The sequence below is a fragment of the Strix uralensis genome, chromosome 12 (genome assembly GCF_047716275.1).
Source record: "Strix uralensis isolate ZFMK-TIS-50842 chromosome 12, bStrUra1, whole genome shotgun sequence".
Classification (NCBI taxonomy): domain Eukaryota; kingdom Metazoa; phylum Chordata; class Aves; order Strigiformes; family Strigidae; genus Strix; species Strix uralensis.
This window is the reverse complement of record NC_133983.1, coordinates 3,912,972-3,932,518: the sequence shown is the minus strand read 5'-3', so window position 1 is coordinate 3,932,518 and position 19,547 is coordinate 3,912,972. Positions and strand designations below refer to the sequence as shown.

At 40.1% G+C, this 19,547-nt stretch overlaps 1 protein-coding gene across 3 annotated transcripts in view; it reads left to right on the top strand.

Moving 5' to 3' along the window:
- The window catches only part of NUP93 (nucleoporin 93), an 86,447-nt gene that overhangs the window by 7,300 nt on the left and 59,600 nt on the right, over positions 1–19,547 (top strand). For all 3 annotated transcript variants that reach the window (XM_074881350.1, XM_074881349.1, XM_074881351.1), the window contains exons 2-3: positions 2,431–2,644; positions 3,190–3,307. In XM_074881350.1, coding sequence (XP_074737451.1) covers positions 2,466–2,644; positions 3,190–3,307 — 297 coding nt within the window. In that variant the 5' untranslated portion in view covers positions 2,431–2,465. The remainder of the gene's footprint in view (positions 1–2,430; positions 2,645–3,189; positions 3,308–19,547) is intronic.

Here is a 19,547-nt window from a genome sequence, read left to right as displayed (position 1 = left end):
CAAGGTTGATCTGATTTCAAATAAGTTAGTTTAATTTCTGATGTATTTTCTTTTTCTTAGGTGTCAGTTGTTGCTCCTTCCCCAGCTAGACATGAAAATCTGCCATCGCTCTGCTCGTTACTGTGGTAGCAGTTTCCATCTTGCACAGCAGCATTAAGAGTCAGACTGCAGTCTCTTGAATGCAGTAAATTCTGTCAGGGTGGAGACAAAGTTGTTCGTGTTGTTAGACTAAATATTTGAATTCTGTCGCTTAGAAAAAGCTGTTTAGTGTTGGCTCTCTAGATAAGTTTTGAGCTGTCATTTCCAGTGCTTGGTTATAATCACAGGTAGTTTAACTTGTTCCAAAATAACTAGTTTATTCTATATTTGCTGAATTTAATTCAATCTCTGAGTTGCTGCAATTGTCCTACCTTGGCAAATTTATGGGATAGACCTTATATGGTATTGATGTGGAGACAGCAGCTGAAAAGTGCAGGTTTGGGAGCAGTTTTATAGTGCACTGATTCTCCATGCTTTTGGTTTCAGTGCTCTGAGAAGTTAGTGCCTTCTTATGCTCTTGGCTTTTAATCTTGTTGGTAATGAAAAGAGGAAGTGGACCAGATCGGATCAAATCAAGCTGAATTCTGTGCTGTTCTTGCAGTCGCTGCTCCTGGAGGATCTGATCAGTTCTTAACTGTACGGGAGTGTGGCTGTTCTGGTCGGTGTCTGCCAACAGAGGCTGCTTCTGGCAGGGGTGCACCGGAGTTACTGCAAGTACACACTGGAAAGATGTTCTGTACTGCATTGCAGGGCATGAAACCGCTTATTTCCACCACCTCCCCTCCCCGTTCCCCTCCATCTCGGTGACATGCGAATCTGTTCAAACAAATCTAGTCTCTGCTATCTCACCTGATTAACAAGTCAGTGCAAATATCGCTGCCTCCCCCGGTAGCTCCCAGCTTTCCAGAAGTGGGTGGGGAGCGCTTGTGAAATTCTCCATTCCTGGATGCCGGCTGTTAGAGTTTGTCCTGGCACCCAGGCAGTAGGGATCAGTTTCTCTAATTGCATATGTCTGAATGAATCATCATGCAGTGCTTTTAAATCACTTGTCCAGACAGACACAAGCAGTGCTATTGCACTGCTAGTTCTGGTTGGGAATGGTGGTGAGACTGAGAATGTGAGGAATATTAAAATTATACTATTAAATTGCTTTGCTCTGGTTGAGGGATACCAAGAAATACTTGAACTGCAGGCTATTTTTAGTTTGTGAAAATGCCCTGTTTTCTTCTTGGTGGGCTCCCTTGAACCAGATAGTCTCCACTGATTTTACTTTTCAGTTGGAGTTAATGCTTGAGATCTGGTTTGTCTTATTTGATCCCAGGCACTTTGGGTTAGGGTGTAAATGCTATGAGAGAGAGATGGTACTGGAGAGTCCCATGTCTGTAGCACCATTCAGCAAGACTAGAGTTCTAAGATCTTCTGTGGCTTTACAAAGATGCCAGGTGCTCGTAGTATGTAGCTGATTTAGCTGCAAATCATGGATTTGGTGCGTGAAGTTGAGCGTTCGGGTTTCATATTTCATTAATGTGGACACCATTGCAGCTACATGTTGTTTTTCCACATTGATCCCAAGCATGTCCATTTTTGTCCATTCTGTACAAATAACAGGCTCCATTCTAAATTTGGAATTGCATGATGCACTAATGACCTCATCTGTTACAGCCCTTGCCTTACACTGTGTAGTTTCTTTAACTCTCATTTGGTCTCTGCAAGCAATTCTCACAAACACTGGTGAAACTTTCTGTATGCATCAAAGTTAAATTGCATCTTGTACATTGGAACCACATGTACTTATTTCTTTTGACTTTGGGGGTTTACTGATGCATGGATTGACACATTTTAATAGATGGCTAGTTATGGCTGTCTGTGTACACGTATATGCTCATCTCTCTGCTGTTAATTTAACATCATGTTTATGTGTGTTTTCAGCCCTCATATATATACACCTATGCATGTGTCTCCATTTAGAATATATAAAAAATATAGAATCATAGAATATCTTGAGTTGGAAGGGACCCATAAGTATCATTGAGTCCAACTACCCAAACTACTTAGATATATGTGAATACAAGTAGTTTATAGCTAAATCAACACCAAATTCTTCACAGGAACTTCTCTGCTTTCACTCTCCTTTGTATCAAGGCAATATATGAACTGTCATATGGCATCTGCATCTTCTGACAGGTCCATAGATCTGCCTTAAGAACATAGGCCTGTAAGACAAAGCTCTCTGAGACCACTTGAAAGTATTTCCTTGATGTTTAGTGCTTGGGGAGGATGGGCAGGAGAATATCCTGTTCTAGAAGACCCACTCTTGCTGGCCTGCCTGTGTCCCTGTAGGTATAGAAACTGTTTATAGCTGAGCAAGAATTTTTCTCTCTTTCTCTGAAGGCTTCTTTGCGTCTTGAGTGAAACCTGCAACAGAGATGGATACTGAAGGCTTTGGAGAGCTTCTCCAGCAGGCAGAACAGCTTGCAGCGGAGACAGAAGGTATCTCCGAGCTCCCTCATGTAGAGCGCAACCTGCAGGAGATCCAGCAGGCTGGGGAGCGCCTGCGTTCCCGCACGCTGACCCGCACTTCCCAGGAGACTGCAGATGTTAAGGCGTAAGTACGGAGCACCGGCACCGGAAACTGCGCAGAGGGTAGAAGCTGTTTACGGGTTTGGTTTCTAATGTGTGGGGAGTCTTGCCAGGAGGACATGCCCCCAGAGAAACAGAATGACTGCAAAGCTGGGGGTGTGTTCCCCTCCACCTTTTTCCTACTTACAAAAAAATAAAAAGTAGCAATTGAAGGATTTATCTGAGGAGCTACCATTCCTGATTTCAGGCACTAAAGCCAAAAAGTGCAGTACCTTGTTCTGGCCGCTGCTGAAGACATTTACCAACATGCTATAGAATTTTTCTATCTGGAAGGACTTGGCAGCTATGCAGTACTGCAGTGGAACAGCAGAAAGAGTTCAGCAGGGCTGAGGTGGTTACATATACATATAGGGCTGTTCAAAGCTTGGTTTTTGTGCAGTTTTCATAACACAGCTGAGAGCACTGTCTGTACGTGGCTGGATGCTGACCTAAATATTGGCAATGAATTTGGGTTTAAGAGTTCTGTCTGTTCAATACTAATTTCATACCTGTACAATTTTTTCCTTATAGGTCTGTTCTTCTTGGGTCTAGAGGGCTTGATATATCTCACATTTCGCAGCGACTGGAGAGTCTAAGTGCAGCCACTACATTTGAGCCTCTTGAACCTGTGAAGGACACTGACATCCAGGTAGGGACGCTTCTGACACGTGATTTACACTGCCCTTGTAACTGCCCTTCCTGCCTTGTGGTTCAAAGTTCTTCAAAGGCCACTGTGGAAATAGTCTTGCTCTGTGTTTGATTCACTGGCTAGAGAAAGTACGGAGGAAAGATGCTGCCTTCAGTGATGAAAGATGTTTGAGTTAGCTATCAGAAGTAGCATTAAGTACCACAGCAGCAGAAGTACTTTAAGTTCCAAACTCTTGCTGAAGTCAGGTGGAACTAGGTACGTACTTCCTGCCTTTGCAGACCTGTCTTTGTTGGCTTTGCAAGCCTAAATTGCACAGGGATACCTCTCCCTCATAGTTTTGAGACCTTTTTTTATGTCTGATTGGAAGAACACGTGTGGAACCACTTGCAATTTTTGAGGTGTTGGAATAGGAGGTGTTTAAGTCAATGTGCAAAAGAGGTGAGTATAGCTTTATCTTCACTGTAACTCAGATGTCATAGCCTTGTCTTGGTTATAGACTCTGCTGTATTTCATGTTTTTACAACAGATTTAATCTTGTAAATTTTCCTGTAGATCATTTCCCCAGGTGTCTTAGAAATTAATGTGACCCATCTACTTTTGCTTTATGATAGTTGCCTGCTCTTGTAGAGTATCTTCATGATGAAGAAATCTGTGGTATTTGTTACTCTGTTAAGAGCCGGTTATGGAATTGATGTTGTTGATTGCATTGAAGATAAGTCTGAATTACTGGTTAATCATTTTGAAGCTTATATTCTCTCTCTTTACTGGCAGATGGCTAAGTTAGGAGGGTCAAAAGATTTGTAAATTCTTCTTTTTTGCAGAAATAGTATGCCCTAAACTACTTCCGAAAGGGAAGGGAGGTGTGTGAAGTTACCCCATTTGATCTACTGGTATGTTTTGTTTAAGCATTTGGGTGCCTGTCCATTTTGCGTGGACAGGCCCTTAGTCTAGTCTCATTCTAGTGTTAGGTGCCCTGTGGTCTCCTGCCTTCAGGCAGATTTACTTAATCCCCTATTCTCTAAGGCCAGCAGGATGTGTGGGTGCCCCAGCCCTGTGGTGAGACGTTTCCTCGTACTCCTCCGTGCTGGGGCTGCCTTCAGTCCTCTTGGGCTGGGAATGCAGAGGGGCAGCTGTGCGTATGTGAGAGCTGACTGCTCGGAGCATCTGACATGTTCCTCAAAGATGGGATTTCTTCTTGTGCATTTGCACCTCTTCACCTTCTGGCAATTCCTAGTGTATTTGGCTATCTTCTCTCACCTTCCCCAGATGATTTTTCCCCTCTTTTTCACTACAAATGTGGTGACTTTATCTATTGCGTCATCATAGAGTAAGAGCTCTAAACCACTGGCATTGTTTGCTTTCTGTCTTTTGTCATGTTATTCCTTTGTTCCAATTTCTGATGTTGTTGTATTTCTAATTGGTGATGTTGAACTTGGCACTTGTCTTCCTTGACCTCATTCTGTCTAGATTTTTTTTTTTTTTTCAAGAACTCTACTTTTATTTTTTAGGTTTACTACTGCTGTTAATTCTTCAATTCCTGTTTTTCCTTTCTTCTTTAAAACTAATCTTACGGTATTTTCTCAAGCCCAGAAGCAGTGGAGCTTTTGACTGGATCTGAGATTTGTGGCATATGAGAAATCTGATAGGACGGTGTAATACTCACATTTTACTTGGTTTTACTGGTTACCTAACCAAAATGTGAAGGCTTTCTTCTTTCTTAATTATTCCAGATCTCAAGGTCTTATCATTTGGTATGGTGATTCTGGTGGTCTTCTCAGTATATTTTCTCATCTACAGTATATTTTGTCTATGATTCATGTCAACATTTGAATGTTTTTATCAAATGCATTTATTTAAAAAAAAAAGTGTTTAAGTTTGAATTCATTGCAGTTGACATTATGGACTAAGCTTGCTATAAACTATTAACATTATTTAAATAAAATAATAATTTTTCAAGCTAAAAAGTGACAGATGAGACTTCTTAATTGGAAAAGCTTGAAGGATGTGGGAGGAGTGTTTTTTTTTTTTTTAAATATCTTACCACCTGAAATGAAGAGATTTTTCAGCCGTGCTTAAACAAATTTGGTATCTGAGACCCATTGATTTCAACTCCAGGTGATTTCTGTGGGAAGTGGGTACTTACCTTGCAAAGGCATTCTTCAGAGTTTGTACACTATTGGTCTGTTTGCATGTTTAGGTGCTGAAATACCTCTGTGTCTATCCATCATTTTCAATCTGTCTTTTTGCTACTAAAGTTAATGATTTCTTTGGTCTTAGAGAGAATTTGAAATGCAAACATTTTGAAATACAATCTGGATACTTTTTACTTTATATAAGGCATTTTAATTGACTAAACATTTTTTTTATGGTCTATTTCTCATAGGATTCTAGTTCATCCTAGTAGAGCTTGATGCAAAGCACATGTGTAAGAGCATGTGTAAGCCTCAAGTAGTAAATACATTTCTCATTCATTGTTTTCAGGCTTAATAAAAATATTTAAGATTCTGAATAGATACTGTGCTTCTTAAATAAGCTTATATTGTGAATATATAAACATAAGTGTATCTCCTTCTTTAGGAAAAGCTCCAAATTTAGCATAAACCCAGTAGTTAATTGCAAATCAATGTGTTTAAATGGCCAAATCGGCCAATGAGATTCAGCCTGTCCTTTAGGAAAACAGCTAGAAAGTAGAAATGAAAAATGGGATGAAAATCTATCATTTAAATCAAAGTTCCCTGCTTGCTGTTTTGAATCATGATTAACACTGGTGATTTAATCAGTGATCACTTTAAATTTAAATCTAATGTCTGAGGCCTAATACATGTGTGCTTTGAATCTTAAATTTTTTTGCAGGCCACGTGCAGAAAACATTCACAGTAAATTAGCTAAGACTGATTTGCAATGGGAAGCATGGCAAGGTGCTCCGTTTCAGATCATCTTGCAGGCGCATGAGTAAAATGTCAGTTTTAAATGTTTCATCCCCATTTGTTTTGCGCTTAACAGGTGCAAGGATTTTTATGTTGTTTTGCAGAACGTCATCCTCTGCTCTGTCTGAAGATATTTGCAGGCAAATCTCAAGCTGTCTGGCTGAAGGACAATGGTCTGTTATCTGAAAGTAACCTGCCTAGTGTATGGTCAAGTCTCTGCACTCATCTGTAGGTTCTGGTATGCAGTCATCAACAGGATCATGGCCTTTCAGAGTAGCTTTTATTAAGTTTTTGTTGTTAGTTACACAAGAGGACCTTCATGTTATACACGGCTTGTTGTCTTCTGATTATCTGTGTTAACCAAGTAGGTCTTAAAATTATTTGATGCTTTAAAGATGTGCTACAAAAGCTTCTTCCTATTGTTACTTTTTCTTATACTTTCTGATGATTGTTGGGAATTGTTTTCATTCTTTCTAGCTAATTAGTTTCGTAAGGCTTCTTCAGGCTTATGTTTATTTCTGGCCCCATACAGCTATCCCTTTACACTGTGTAGAATTCCCCCTCCCCAAGATGCTCCTGTTGTATCCTGGAAGGCAGTGTGGATCTCATTTTACAGGACTTCTCTGTACCTCTGCTGTTGCTTAGTATTTACACAGGCATACTGGTAGGCTTTAATTCTGTGGGTTGGGAAGGGCTGTTCTGTTCTGCATCAAGCCTGCAGCCTGTACTTTCTAGCATTACCACTACTCTTTTTCTTAACCAACAAAAACTTCTTCCCATATACTTAATTAACTTGGTTCACAGTTTATTGTCAGTATTGTAGGCTCAGCTGTCCTTTCTCAGACCTGTCTTTTCCTGATGCTCAACACACATACTCACAAGCCTATGCAGTTCACAGGAAATTTATTTAGCCTTAAATCCTGTCTGAAACTTACTTGTTGTTTGTAGATTCTTTAATATTTCAGTTATTCTTGTATGTGTGGTACCCCTCAAGCTTCATTTTGAGCAGGTGGTGTTGTCAGTTCATAAATACTGTATAGCATCATTTGATTAAGAGGCTGAAACTTTTTTCAGGTAAGTCCCTGAAACTGCAAGTCTGTGCACTCTTCCTCCCTGTAAAGCTGCGGCAGGGCTCTGCATTGGTACAACCTACGTACACCACAGCACAGGAGAAGCTGGTGCCTCTGGAGGTAAATATGGGCACCTGTGATGGAGGCATAGATGTAATGCTTGGCCTTTGCTGACTGCTTACGTGAAGGTCACAAATATGATTAAATCTTTATTGTATGAATTTTAGGGTTCTGCTCACTTTTGAATTCTATCAAAGCTCTTACAACATGAAACTACTCCTTAGGCTTCCTGCCATGTGCTCCCACATTGCTCCTTTGCATCCAGTGATTTCTCTGACAGTTTGCTTGAGCTTCTCTGGCCTTCTTACCTGAAGTATTTACTTACTGTCTCTGTTCATTCCTTCGTTGCGGTCTATTCTAGCAGCCCGTATGTGGGTAGCATAGAGAGATATGCTAGAATATAATTTCTTAAATGGTGGCAGTCAGCACAGCAGAAGGAGAATTCCAGGAAATACCCCGTCTCTTATATAGAGAGTAAAACACAGCAAGAAAAATCAGAGGGGAGCATCCTAGGGCATGAAGTCCCAGGACACTGATGTGAGACATTCAGAAAGTGTTAAAAGAATCTAGGAATTCACCTTAATAGAAGCCTTAGCTTGCGTTAACAACCAAGAGGGACTTTCTGTACAGAAACACTTTTAAATGGTACTCCATAGTGCTGACTGAAAAGGAGTGCACCAAATTGCAGCTCAATTAATTATCTGAATTATTTATCAGTTGTAAAATGTAGATTACTTGTACATAAAAGGGTTGTGAGTCCAGGAAATGTCTCCCACTGGAGCAGTAGGCCGGGAAGATTATGAAAAAGATTCTAGGCTTGCCATTAAATCATAGGAATTTGTATTTTTCCTTTCTCATTTCAAAGATTGTGTTCTTAAATTGCATTGAACACCACAAACACTTCCTGCAGCCAATCAAGTTTGTAATTCCTATGTCAAGAGTTTATAAAGATCAAGATTTTCTGAATTTGTCAAAAAGCCCTATTTTGGCAAAATCTTTTCAAAGTTGAATATGGTAGTCAAGCGATTCTTGATATTCTTGATGCCATATTTAGCACATAAACGCACATTGGGTTTTTTGTTTCTTTGTGGCTTTTAAAAATTGACCATGCAAGCTGGTCAAAGATGAGGTATATATGTATAAACATAATATTGGCATTCTGTTCAGAAAAGGTATTTCTTCACTCTTCCAAAGGTGGAAACTGTGATGTCCCCTTCTAGTGAACACTGTTGTAGCAGACCTCTCTCAGTAACAGCAGCCAGAGAGGAGGAATTATTACAAGTGTATGGGAAGGCTGCACTGTTGTAACGTGGGAGCAAGGACCTGGCCTTTGCACGTGTGCTGTTTGGTTTATGTATGGATGTTGGAGAAAGGTTTGGTGCTGCTCTAGTAGACTTGTTTGGGGTACCTGGTGGGGGTCAGTTGCAGGATCAAGGCCTGGTTCATACCTACTAAGGTAGTTTGACTGATTAAAGTATATGTTACGCTTTACTGTGTGCTTTGTGTTCTGATCATGATGGCTTGATACTAGATTTAGCCCCTCTGTATGCTTGTTTTGAAATGTCTAAGCCCAAAGTCATGACGGGAATTTTAAGAAATGGTGTTGCTCTTGCTTTTAAGATGTGTCTTGCTTTTAAGATGAGTGCTGGAAATGGACATGAGCTCTCCTTGTGTACACTGCTTATCTGCTTAGAAAGTTTGAGGTGAAATCCTGGTTCCATTATACTGAAGGAAAATGTTGTTGAATTATCTCATTTGTACAACCGTTTCACCTTGGCCTTTTGATCTAGGCAGAACTGAAATTAAAGGTTGCTTACCAGGGTTTGGTTTTGATTTCTGGACGTGGATGTTCAGAGTATTGACTGAGTAGCTCTCTGGAGGTCCAGATACAGAAATAAAGAGCTTTTATCTAAATGAGGGCAGAAGGTTAGACTGAAATCTGTCCAAGTGGCAACTGAGGCAGACTGAAATTAAGTATATGGGATATTTTCAATTTTTTTCAGAGTAACGTAAACAGGCTTTGCATCAAAGGCAGCTTTGACTTCTGTTTTAGTGTTGTAGAATCTGGGTCCCATGATGCTCACCCCAACACTGTATGTTCTGTTTGCGTGTATGTATGTGTATGACTCATAATTTAAAAATGCTTACTCTGACATCAGGTACCGAAAGGGTGCATTATTCAACCAGTGAGCTCTTACTGCTATTTTATATTACCATTTGTGATGTACTTTGTGGTATCTGCTAGAATAATACCAAAGCCTGTGGTAATCTACTAGAGTGTAACTAAAATCAGAGTTTATAAATGGAAATGCTGACACAACCTTAAAGGGGCAACCTCAAGTGCTGCTCACCATCCATTGTTTGCATTAGCTTAGTCTGAAAATGCATTTTTCCTTTTGTAGATTTTGTCCTTTCCCATTTGCCAAACATTGATTTCTCCCTCCCCAAGTCCTTCAGTTCTAATGGAGCTTGAAATTAAGGTGGCTTTATTTTTCTGTTGCTTCCTTGTTCACCCTAATCGATGATGCCAGCACAGCTGTGGGACCTTTTAACCATTGCAGAGCCAGGATAGCAAATGCAAGAGGACAAACTTCTACCTTGTTTTTTTTTTTAGGGTCAGTCTTAGCTGTTGGTTCCTTTGCATTGCTGCAGTTGGAATGAAAAATATTATTTGTGGTTGTAGTTGTGAATTCTTCAAAAGCTGTAGGAATCTTATGCTCTAAAAATAGCTCCAAAACTACCTCTCTACAAAGGTTCTCAGAAGTAATTTTTTTCCTCCCATTACTAGTGCATGTCAGTATCAAACCCTGCTATCTTCTTTGCCTAGGTTGTGTCACTGATTTCATTCAGGATTTGACCCTTAATGTATACATCTAGGCATGAAAATGAAGAATATAAATATTCTGGTAATTAAAGGTGGCCAGAGGCATTTTTAACAGAATTGAAGAATGCAGTGAAGTGGAATGAACGAGTATTTTGACATGCAGCAGATGGACTTAAGGGATGTGGACCTTAGAAATATAAATTACAGAAACTTCTTCATCTCGTCTCTGACGTGTTTACAAGTCTCCCTTCTTTTTAGGTGATGTGTAATCATTTTACGTAAACCTCTAAAGGAAACCTGCAGCCTGTCTTTGGCTCTCTGCTGGGTGATGAGACTTGCAAGGGCTTCTGCAGCTCACAGCCTTGGCGAGGCAGCTGGGACTCGGTGGCCTGTTTGCTGCCTTCCTGGCACTGAGAGTCTCCCAGGGCCCCTCCAAATGAACTGGGTGGCCCCGAGTTTTCCAAGGCCTGTGCTGGGCAGAGAATGCCCTGGGAAACGCCAGGGTGCGTGTAGATGGGATGCGTGTAGGGTTTGAGTGCAGGCTTCTCTATTTCATAGCCAGCGTGGGGTGCTGCTTGGTTGTTTGGGTGGTTCTGTTTTTTGTTGTGGTTTTATAAGTAAAAAAAAAAAAAAACCCAAACCGAAAAAGCTCCTTTTGGCACTGTATACAAAGAGAAAAAAGCAGCCCAGAACATTGGGAATGTATTTGGGGGTTCTGGGTGTTATTTCTTTGCTTCTCGCTTTTTCCCTCACATGTTTAGTTTACATCTAAGCAGCAGTTTTCTCTAGCTTTCAGTACTGGTTTAATAGCATGATTTAGCAGTGCAGTTTTAAATTACCCTGGCCTTATTAACCTTAAAAACAAACACGTGCACCCCCTAAAAACCCAAACCATGGTTCTACTTAATGTAGAACACTCTGGTGTTTTGTTAGTTGGCCAGATTACAATCACTCAATAAATGCTGTGATACTGAATTCTTCAAATTTCTTTTGTTTGCCTGGTTGCATGCTAACTGGTGTAATTATGTGGTGATCTTCCAGTTCATCGTGGTTCTGATCATGGATTCCTAACCCTAAGGGGCTAGGAATAGGGAGAGAAGAGACATCATCTGCCTTTCTCTTTCATCACGGGTAAACAAGAGAGTATGAAAAACTTTATGCTAATGCAAGGTCATGAGATGGAAAAATTGAGAACTCTTGTTCTAGTAGCTATGTTTATTGATCTATTTAAATTCTGCTATGTCCTGGCACATTTTATATTTCCTGTCTGCTTAATCCAGATATGTTCGTTGCATCTCAAATAGGTACAACTGTAGACTTTTAATAACCATCTTTGAAGTATCTATGATAAATATCTTGAAACAAAGACCAGATTTCGAGTTGTAACACTTCATTCCCTTCCTCCCCTTTTTTCCTCCTTATGCTGTGTCGCTCTGCCCTTTGAAAATTGTCCAGTTCCTAACTGAATGTTAACTCGTAGCCCTGTGAAGGGACAAATACGGTATAAAAGGCAGTTTGGAGCTCACATGTCCAAACTGCAGCCTCTCCTGTGCTGAGGTGTAACATCTCTGCTTCTCTCAGTAGCATTGCAGGACCCTTTAAAACACCACATGTAGCTGAAATTCAAGAACAAGCCTCAGCTGGTGGGATGTGGTTATCTGAGTCGGAGTTTCACCAGGACCTTGTTTGGAGCAATGTTACTATTGCAAGAAGTACTGTGGGGTCATTAATGGCTTTCAGGATCTGTGTTGCATCTTACCAGGACAACATCACTTCTGGCAACGCGATACCTCTTAATGTCACACCGTCCCGTTAATTTAGTGCTTGCTGAGGCCTTGTATTGACTACTGACCTAGACTGTGTGTGCTCAGCATGTGCAAATGAACTATTGGAATTAGTGTTTTCATGGTGCTGGAAAAAATTAGTAGAACAGTTTGATCTTTGTGGTTATACAGATTGGTGAGAAGAAACAATGCTGAGATGCAGATTCTTGCAACATGGCAATTTGCCACCTCCGTGTATCATGTGATAGAGCAATTACTTGGGCTAAAGAGATGGTTTTATTTATTTATTCGAGGCTCAAATGTAGCTTTTGCAAAGCACCACTCCATTTTGTTTTGTAAAATACTGATATATTTTACGAAGAAAGCATAGACTTTATAGGAGAGGATTTGGAGATTTCCTGTACCTTGATTATAGCTCTGAAATAAAAGGTCTGCAGGGCTGTGTTGGAATTTTAATAGTGGAACTGGTTACACCCAAATATTTGTTGCATTTAAGGGGAAAAAAAATGTGAAAAATTAACAAAGTAAATTAGGTTTCTAAAATATGAACAGCATTTTGGATAGCAACAGCATAAGACCACAGTTTGAAGTTGTTGTTGTTGTTTTTAAAAATGTATTTATTTTTGAAGTAATCCAATTCTTTCCTGAGTGGATCATGGTATGTCCTTCTAGTGCCTCTGGAAATTGGAAGCAGAGAGACTGGGCTTTGGGAAGCCCTGCTCATAGCCATGCAGAGGTCTTGTTGCAGGGACTTTTCACAGACGGCAGAAGCTTTTAGTCCCAGTGTTGTGATAGGTTAATGGGTTTAAGCTATAGGTTCGGGATTAAAAAATGGATGTGTACCTATTCAAATCAGTATGGCTTTTCAGTTTGCTTCTGAAAACGAGAAATAAAATTTCCCAACTGCAATAGGGAAAAAAAGAATTCTGATCTCCAGCAAACTTTTGTAACATGGGACAGAATGGCTTGGAGCTGACCTATACAAAGAGAAGTGAGTTTGTTACCTTTCTTCTGAACTGTTGTTTTTGCAGGATTTTTTGCTAGTGTCTTCATTACATAAGCGTTGTCTTGAGCATTTTTCTCAACTCATGGTGCTGTGAGCAGTACAAAACAAATCGCTCTTTGTCAAGGGAAGTTTGTAACGTGAGCAGGCCAGGCTGTCTCACTGAACTCCTGTGGCTACAAACAGCAGAAAACCCTGGACACTTTCTTTCCATTGAGGCTGTTCACCAAATCTATTAGAAAAACCAGCAGCTGCTGCAGCTCTCTACTCCCTCTCTTCCTTTCAAGCCCCTCTAATTTACTCAGGCCTCTTGAAAGTGTTACTCCACTGATGAATTCCACTGGGGTTTATTACTAAACCATTTGCATAATTTAGCAGTCTGGGAAAGGCCACAGGTATATTGTTGTGCATGCCCTCCTCTCCACTGTAGTAATTAGTCAGTTTGACTGCACATCCAACATCTTAATCCTAGGCATTATCAAGCTTTGGTTTAAAATAGTCACTAACTAGTAAGTGTTTACCAATGCCTGGGCATCAAACTATGGATGTACTTGAGCTTTGCCATGCAAAACGGCAGCCTGAAATTTTGGCAGTTTGCAGAAGAAATGTTTGGGTGGTGTGTATAGATGTTTTTTAACTTTCCTTTTTGAAGTCAAAATGAATTCTTATTCCTGCCAAGATATGCTCCTGAAAGAAAGTTGCAGCCTTTGGAGGTGGAACTAAGGACACGTGCATTTGCTTCACTCATTTAGATTTTTGGCACAACTTCAGTTCTCGCTGCCTCCTTTCTGTTTTCTTTCCTGTCCTTTATTTCTCATCTTTCTTCTACCCTCTCTTTTTTTTTTTTCCTTACTCCAGCTGTAAATTATTTCTTTTGCTTTCCTACTTTGGATTCATTTATTACCTTCTGCCCACTCTTTACTCAGGTTTGTGCTTTGACAGTATTTTGGGGGTAAGAGGGTTATTTACTTGCTTTGAGCTAAAATATTGAACTCATGTTTAAACAAAAAGCAGTTGTTGCAAAATGTCTCGTGTTGGCTTTTCATGCACGTGGAAATGCCCAAAAGAAGCTTAGGGAGATGAGTTGGAATTTTCTACACCATTCCATTATTTGTTTCTCAGCAGGCATGCAAGATATGCAGTGCTTCCACTAGAAGGGATATGCTTATGCAGCATTTTGGGCCACAGCTAACAGGTTGTTTTTTAGCTTAATTGGAGCAGCATGCTTAATTGTTGCTTAGTAAAAATGGCTTGAGAAGGTTGGAGAGACTTAAGTTTTAAAATAACTTCATAGAGGATAAAATAGCATGTTGCCAACTTCTGTGACTGCAGTGCAGGTCTCTGTGCACTGTCCTCTTCAAGCACCAATTTCCGCATTGTGTGATATCCTCAGTGTTTATTGTGGGGTGGAGGTGGGGAAGGGGTGAGAGGTTTTCAAACTTGTGGTATTTTTGAGGGAGCAAAAGTGGAGAATCCCCAGGGTGACCCCAGCGCTGCTAATAAAGAATACCTGCTTAACAGTTATATTGGATTCTGACCGTTGAGTGAATTTCTGTGTTTCACCAGTGTTATGTGACTGCTGTTCAAAGGCTGGTGAATGAGGAAAGACTGTGGTAAACATGTCAGTGCTTAATTTCAATTTCAGCAGCTTCATTAAACCTTTTTGGACGGTTCAGTTGACTATCCTAGACTTGGAGATGTGGGATTAGCTGAAACTAAACTTGTCATAGTTGATTTATTAGATCATATTTGGGACACATCTATTCAGTTGCCTTTATGTGCTTATGGCCAACACCGGATAATCCAGAGGAGAAACACTGACAAAGATGTTCATGGGGATATCTGCTTGCTTTATTAGGTTTCACCCCGTTCTCTAGTGGTTAGAGATCGGTTAAAACCCTGAAGCATGAGGAATAATAATTCTTTCCACAATTTTAGTGTTAAACACAGCTCTAGATATTGTCAATATCCATATGCATACTGAGTCAGTTTTTAATCCCATTATGTTTTTGGCCTTGCCATCTTCCTGTGGTAGTAAGTTCCACAATTCAATTACAGATTGTGTTAAAATTTATTTCCTTTTATTGGCTTTGAGCTTGGCATCATTTAAACAGACATCCTTTCCTTGTTGTTCAGACCTATATGAACTGGATTTCTGGATCTGTCCTTTCTAGATCACTCATTTCACAGACTTTTAAAGTACCAGCTCTTATTTGGTTCCTTTTTAAATGTTATCTATCCTGAAATTTTTCCCATCTCATGTCACGTGCTTTTGCTAATTTGCCGAATCTGTCCTGCAGTTTTTCTTTTGAGGGTGGCTGTCCGGCTTACACGGTGTTCTTGATAAAGCCACATCATTGTTTGGTTTCTCTGATAATAAAGTTCAGTGTAGCCAAACTCTGTGTGAAAGGCAGAAGTAGCAATCTGTGAAGGATTTGATTTTAATCTCAGATAAGTGGAAGAGCACAGGTGGGGATACTGTACAGTATCATGGCAAATCCTTATCTCTAAATGTGTTTGCAAGCCAGTAGGATTCTTCAGGCCAGATTCTAATGTATGAGAAAAGACATTTCTGAAGAGAAGTGGGGGAGGAAATGGAGAGGGGGGAAAAAAAAAAACCAAACCACATTTCAAATAGATGAGTGGGAACCTGCATGTTATCTCCAGATCCTCTCAGCAGTAATTGATTTTTGCCTGCTATGGTTACCATATAGTAACTCTGAAACATTGATTATTTCTTTCCTCCCCTGCCCCAAGGCTTGTAACAGAAAATGGCATGTTTAAATCCTTTTACTCTGTCTGTTAAGTAGATACAAAAACCTAAAGGCTTTAATGAATCTGAAACAAGCACTAATTCAGTAGTCAAAAGACCCACCATTGTCTTGACTAAAAGAGACTGCTCCATCTTGGGGTCCTAGTGAAAGCTGAATAGTGGAAGCTGGATGCAAAGACCCACCTCCCTGTGGAATTACACATTTGGACACTGTACTTCGTTTTTTTTTTCATAGAGCTAACCCTGCTACATTTCTCTTCGGTCCCTGTCTAGCTTGATTTAATTTTTCCAAGGTTAAAGTTGGCTTATGCAGAAAATTTGCAGCTCATTTCTAATGGTAAGAAGCTTGATTACTCAACAGATACAGTGAATCAATATTGCTTCTCTTATTTTTGTTTTGCTGTTTGCCTTGAGTTTATGTTTTGGCTTTATATTTCCTGGTAGGATGAAGTGCATGATAGTGCTGTACATAATTAGTTAATGTGCTATGCTAAATGTTTTGTTGTTTGTCTGTGGTTTTGTACCCTTAGATGCCTTATTCTCTACCTTTTTCTAATGTCCTCTTTTTTTTTTTCCTCTTCTGAGGAAAAACTTTGTGTGTCTCAATGGCTTCTGTTATTAATAAGCTTATGATTTAGTGAATTATGGAAATAGAGGATGGGTCTACCTTGAGTGTCTGTCTTGTTGCTGGGATGGGGTGGAGCTGAGCTGGGCAGGGATTACCATCAACTGGCCATGTAAAATCTTTGGCTAAGAGTTGATCTGTAACTTGTCACTCAGTTACATTTCTGTTAGTCCCTGTAGCAGAATCGTTAACTGCTTTCCTCAGGGTTAGTGTATTTACTTTTTCCTTGCTTTGAGCCTTTTTCTTTCAGAGGAATCTCCAGCATGTAAGGTGTGTTATGCTGTGTCGTTTGAAAGCTGTCAGAATGCAGCTAGGAACCTCTAAGTCTTTGCTTGCCCCTTTGTTGATGGTAGGTGATGGGTCAACAGGGCAGTCCTTGTGTGCAAAGAATCTGGGGCTTGTTTTGAAGGTTGGATGGTTCTTGCTGATATTTGGGGGTGCTGGGTTTGGAGAGGAAACATTACATGCATGTCTATCCATTCCCAGGAATGCCGGAAATAGCATGCCTCTTGCAAAGCCTCACCAGTAAAAAAGAAGCAAGTCTTGCTTTTCAGTTGGAAGTTATCCCTATAATAAATATCCAGAGCTAAGCTTTGTGGAGAAATAACGTTTTCTTGCAACAGAATAGCAGAACAGATCTCCTTCCAGTGGTAAAATGAGCATCAAGGGATTGAATCTGCAGTCTGTCTCAAAGGGCAGGATTTAGTTGTCTCCATAGATCTATCTTCTCTTGGTTATGGGTTTGCTCTGTTTGTCTCACAAGATTTCTTCCTCAAACTCTTCTGCATTCATTGCCTCTTAAGCAGTGCCTGTAACACTTTCTCTCTCTGAGATGAAATACTAATTTCCAGCCAATATATTATGTATTAGCAATGCATCCTGGCAACAAATGTTGCTTGAAACCACATATTCTGAGAGGAAGGTGGGAAGCACAATTCAAAGACGTTGCAGAGACGGCTCAGCAGAACATGTTGCATGTGGGAAGTGCTCCTATGGATCCAGAGAAGGTTCATCTTGCCACCTCAGAGGAGTTTCTAAATCCATGGATTTTATGCAGACCTCTGAGGTGGATCCTTCTGCATTTAGCACCCGTGGTTGCTGTCATCTACAGGAAAGAACACACCTTGGTACTGGGATATGCAAATCTAGTGTTTGTCTTGTTGCAAGCATGCTGGATGGTTATGACCATCTCACATAAAGGAAGATGGTGTAAGCTTTTCCCATGTTTCTCTAAAGCCCATACCCTTTCCATGAATATACAGTGCAGAAGATGTTCTTTGCCTGCTCCATGGCCATGTGTATCTCAGTTTGTAGGAGCAAGTGTTTTAACCAGTTTCTCGAAACAGAATTTTCTGATACTTTATATTAACTTCACTATAGAAACTTTGAAAGAGTCAGATGCTGAAGCAGGAGAAGGATGGCCACCACTTATGTAAATGGTTTTTACTGGCACTATTTTATATGCTGATTAATTGGCTTTAAGCAAGCTAAACAGGCAAAGGCTCATTTTTGCACTGCATCTGGTGCAAGGGTTATAATCTGGCTGTACATGCCACTGAAGAGCACAGATAGCCAGGCAGGCTGTGCTTTTGCATTAGTGAGGCTCTTTTTCTAGTGTCAAAGGCAATGGCTTGCTTGATTTCATCCTTTTTCTAACTGAAGTTCCAGAGTGATAAATTGAAAACTATCACGACCAGTATCCTGTACCTATCTGCCTTATATAAAATGCATGCAGTAGACAGTGAAATTGAATCGCTGTCACGTGTGACTAAAGAAAAGGGCTTTTTGTTTCTTTCACAATTTATTTTTCAGTAAGTGTTGCAATTTATTTTTGTAAGCTGAATGTGTAGTTAATGCACTGCCTTGAGAAGTTAAATGTGTGAATTCGTGGAGGCTTTTGTTCTTGGGTAGGGTAGGTAGGACCTCAGAGTTTAAACATAACTCGTGAGCTTATTGATCTATTTTACTCCTTTTTTCTTTTTTTCTCTTTTTTGGCTGTGTAGTATTGACTAATTATCTTAAGTGAATTTAGAGCTTCCAGAACAAATCAGGAGTAACACCATATCAGCACCAGGAGTGGCAACCTCTTCCTCTGATGGAGAGGCCTCCATGTGGTCGCAGTAACGTTGCTTTAAAAAAGTGCCAGAAATACTGGCCTTTCTAGTACTATTTGTGAAAGCAGTGCAGTGTATTAATAAATTTATCTTCCATTGATGGGCACAACTACACAGTCTAAATCTTGTTTACTCTGACAGTCTCACAGCTGATTCCTTCAGACTCTTCTTTTCCAGGGCCATCATGAGTGTAAATGATTTAAGTGGAGTGTTATCCTTCAGAGTGTTTGTATGAAAGCAGTGCCTTTTGATACATGATGGTACATTCTGGTGGAGTAATCTTATCTGTGGGATCATCGGGGCTTCCTTTTGCATTAATACCAAATATTTAGTTGCTTCTTCTGATAGCCCAGCAAAATTAAAACTGTTAAGGAAGGGCTGTCTCTCATTCCTTGTTTTTTGGGTTTGGTTTGGGGAGTTTTGTTTTTTGTTTTGAAGGGCTTGCATAGGTGCTACTAGGAGCATCTACTGAACAAGCTATTGCTACCAGTAGGAGAAGCAAAACTCTGCAGATGTCAGATGCTATGTCAAATTTCTGTGGTCAGTAGTTAGGTGTGTTTATTACAAAAAACCCTAGTGATTCTTAGAATGTGATATTGAAATATCTTTTAATAGAATTTTTATCTTTATTTTCAAGAGAAACTTCAGCTGTTTTGGAGCATAAATACACTGACAGGCCTAGGATATAGAAGCACAGGGAAATGAAGGCTGAAATAGGAGCAGGTTCTGTTAATCAGTATTGAGTGTAACTGTGGAGATCTCAGGACTGGAATATCCAGCAGTGCTGCAATTCAATGGATTGAATTGTTAGAGTGTGCATTCAGGTGGGGTATTGGCAGTGCACATCTGCATAGCTTCTACCTCCATTTACAGCAACTTCTGTCTCATTGAATGTTGCATAGTTAAAAGTAGGAGCTGGGCAGGGCAACACAGGTAGTGACTAACAATAGTAAATGTTGCCCTACAGTCTTATAAATTGTGTTAATGACTGGCATGGTATTTTTTTCCATGTGAAGCTAAAACAATTAAGAGATTCAGCTGCACATGGAATATCAAAATG